Consider the following 3,491-nt stretch of genomic DNA (forward strand, 5'->3'; position numbering starts at 1 on the left):
AGCTCTTGACTTTACAAGGTGGTGAAACACAGACTCAACTAATCTTGTTCATCTCTAAGGACACTGTACTGTACATGTACATGACTGCCAATAGAGTAGAGTGGGTGACTGCCTGGTCACTCAACCCTCATGGACGTCAATTGCTTTATCGTTTTACTGTCCTGATAGCAGCCAAGAGAAGAGCAGGGTAGGTGCAGAAAGAGATTATTGTCATGATCCATATCTGAAGTGTTGACAGAATGAGGATGATCATACTGTTAGGATAAGTGCAGATTGTACAAGTGTTGTGTATTATGGGACGATCAACCCTCTGAAAGTGTGAAAGATCTAGCTGATATTTTCCTGATGTTTACATAGTCTTTAGTGACAGTAGGCCTACCCATTTGGTGCCAGGTAGTTACCAAATACTGTATATTGAATTCTTGAATGTTTGTACTAGAAAGTACATATTGTTACCAAATAATGAAGTTAAATAAATGTACATGTCTTCAATGTCAATAAATAAGAACAATTATAATTAAGATCCTATTAAATACCAAGTTAGTACGAGTAGAAGTGCAACAAACCTTTTAGTAGGCTACAGAGTACCCACCTTGGCTAGTCCTGCCCCTATCATCCCTCCACACATCTGAGCCAGTATGTAGGGGACCAGCAGTATGATGTTGAGACCCCCGATCAGAAACACAGACACAGACACTGCTGGGTTGAAGTGGCCCCCACTGCAGAGAGAGACATGGAACAATTGAATTACCCTAATACATTTTAATTAAGTTGTTTTATTTTAAACAGTTCACAATAGTTTTTTATATGAGGCACATCATTTAGAAAACAAAACAAACTATTTTAAATATAGAGGCAAGTAGCAACAATAAAACCATATTAAGAAAAAATGCTAATGTAGATTGCCTCATCAAAATGATACAAGTGTGATTTTAAAATCCTGTTGTGCATTGTAATGATCTATTGTAGGCTACTTTGAAAGCACAGTCATAAAACTTCAAGTCAATGCTGATCAACAGATCCATTACAAGTCTTCATTTTTGCAATGCTTTTACACAATCTGTTATGCATCAACATGCTGCATGTTGAAAGCCTAGGAACAGACTCTTCTGTTGCTCTGCTAACATTTGAAAACCTGAGCATCAACTTCCCAGCCTAGTCCCAAAACCTATACCATGTCATGGCCAGAAAAGTTGGCTATACAGCCAGCACAAACAGATCTAGGACCAGGTTATCACCTTCCAGCCTCTCACCACCCACCCCCAGAGGGGCCCCCAGCCTTACCTGATCTCCCCCAGCACGGCGATAACGATGCCCAGGGCCAGGCCGTGTGCCAGGGCCGGCTGCAGCCTTCCGGTGCCCTCTGTGTTCTCGATCACAGACAGACACCCCACAAAGATAAACAGAGATGAACCCAGCAGCTCTGCCAGACAGGGCTGGATATAACGTTGGAACGCATCCCTGAACGACTCGGTACTGCTGTTTCCATCTGTGGCTGGATCTGGACCTTTCCCTTCTGGCTGGATCACATTGATGTCCAGGTCCCAGAGCTCGGTCTTAGACTCATAGAGAGCCATGGTGTTGGGTTAGACTGTGTAAGGCTGGAAACAGCCCATGGGTTGTTAGTGCTCTTAAGTCTAGAGGTTACGCAAGAGTGCTGATAAGGAATAAGAAGGGAGGAGGAGGGGTGAGGTGGATGAGGAGGAGGGAGGTGGAGGAATGGGAGGAGGAGGTGGAGGACCGAAGACAAGGAGGGAAGTGGAGGTGAGGGGCGGAGGTGGGGTGAAGATAGCGGAGGGGGAAGTTGATAAGAATGGTCCAGATAGCTGGGCAGAAAAATGCTACCAGATCATCAAACATTGAGACAAAATGCAAGAAATGTTCAGATATTGTTCGCTTAAGTGATTACCGTTAAATGCAATACTTTTGATTTAACTTCAAACATACTTGTCAGGACTTTGTATGGATAAATTAATCAATCAAAATGATTTCCCCATGACTGTTATTATGAATAGTATTATGAATACTAGTTGTGAAATGAATAGCTTACATTTAAATATACATTATGCAGTTAGAATACAGGGACAGAAACCCTGCTTCTGCAGATAGAGCTATTGCCTAAAATACAATAGAAGTACAGCATAGAGGCTCTGTGTCACGTCTTAAATGTATGTAGTTCTGTCCTTGTGCTGTTCTTGTCTATTCATGTTCTGTATTATGTCATGTTTCATGTTTTGTGTGGACCCCAGGAAGTGTAGCTGCTGCTATGGCAACAGCTAATGGGGATCCTAATAAAATACCAAAATGATGAGTGTGTTATAGAACACATGGACAAGCCGCCTCATTATATGACTGTCTATATAAGTTGTCATTCTACATAACTACTGAATTACCATCAATCCACTTGTATATCAGTGTAGGCTGCTGAGGGGGGGACGGCTCATAATAATGGTTGGAATGGCGCAAATGGAATGGCACCAAACACATGGCAACCATGTGTTTGATGTGTTTCATACAATTCCACTTATTCCGCTCCATCCATTACCACGAGCCCATCCTCCCCAATTAAGGTACCACCAACCTCCTGTGTTGTATATGTAATGTGACTGAAACATATCTACATAATAATTAGAATAACATATTACGATAACAATCTTTTACATATACAGTGCCTTGCAAAAGCATTCATCCCCCTTGGCGTTTTTCCTATTTTGTTGTTAAAAATGTATTTTTATTTGGATGTCATGTAATGGACATACACAAAACAGTTCAAATTGGTGAAGTGAAATGAAAAAGAGACTAAAATTGCGCTTTTTGGCCATCAAGGAAAATGCTATGTCTGTGTAAGGTGTGTATAAGGGAGGCAGAGTGAAATAAATAGTCGCATTTGAATTCAGTTCCACAAATAACATACATGAAAAATCAACGTGCCAAAATAACACGGAAACAGTAATAAAGTATAGCGCCAGACAAAACACCATCTAACAATAAACAATTACACACAAAGACAAGTAGGGGAACAGAGGACTAAATACATTCAGTATGATTAGGGAATGAAAACCAGGTGTGTAAGGAACAAGACAAAACAAATGGAAAGATGAAAAATGGAGCGGCGGTGGCTAGAAAGCCGGTGACATCGATCGCCGAACGCTGCCCGAACAAGGAGAGGAGCCGACTTCGGTGGAAGTCGTGACAGTCTGGCACAAACCCAACACCTCGCATCACCCCAAGAACACCATCCCCACAGTGAAGCATGGTGGTGGCAGCATCATGCTGTGGGAATGTTTTTCATTGGCAGGGACTGGGAAACTGGTCTGAATTGAATGAATGATGGATGGTACTAAATACAGGGAAAATCTTGAGGAAAACCTGTTTCAGTCTTCCAGAGATTTGAGACTGGGATGGAGGTTCACCTTCCAGCAGGTCAATGACACTAAGCATACTGCTAAAGCAACACTCGAGTGGTTTACAGGGAAAGTTTTAAATGTCTT

At 41.9% G+C, this 3,491-nt stretch overlaps 1 protein-coding gene across 1 annotated transcript; it reads right to left on the bottom strand.

Annotated features, from left to right (window-relative positions):
* Nucleotides 1-577: 577 nt before the first annotated feature.
* LOC139423584 (aquaporin-8-like) lies at nucleotides 578-1,577 on the bottom strand. The gene is made up of 2 exons (XM_071175173.1): nucleotides 1,285-1,577; nucleotides 578-719 (listed from the first exon to the last, which is right to left on the bottom strand). The coding sequence occupies exons 1-2, from the start codon at nucleotides 1,575-1,577 to the stop codon at nucleotides 578-580; spliced, it is 435 nt and encodes a 144-aa protein (XP_071031274.1).
* Between the last annotated feature and the right edge of the window lie 1,914 nt (nucleotides 1,578-3,491).

Source organism: Oncorhynchus clarkii, chromosome 13, assembly GCF_045791955.1.
Source record: "Oncorhynchus clarkii lewisi isolate Uvic-CL-2024 chromosome 13, UVic_Ocla_1.0, whole genome shotgun sequence".
Classification (NCBI taxonomy): domain Eukaryota; kingdom Metazoa; phylum Chordata; class Actinopteri; order Salmoniformes; family Salmonidae; genus Oncorhynchus; species Oncorhynchus clarkii.

Excerpts from the sequence above, each read along its gene's own strand:
- LOC139423584 (XM_071175173.1), bottom strand. The coding sequence starts at position 1,577 with ATGGCTCTCTATGAGTCTAAGACCGAGCTCTGGGACCTGGACATCAAT. Across the intron at positions 720-1,284 it reads GCCGTGCTGGGGGAGATCAG|TGGGGGCCACTTCAACCCAG; the intron begins GTAAGGCTGGGG and ends CTCTCTCTGCAG.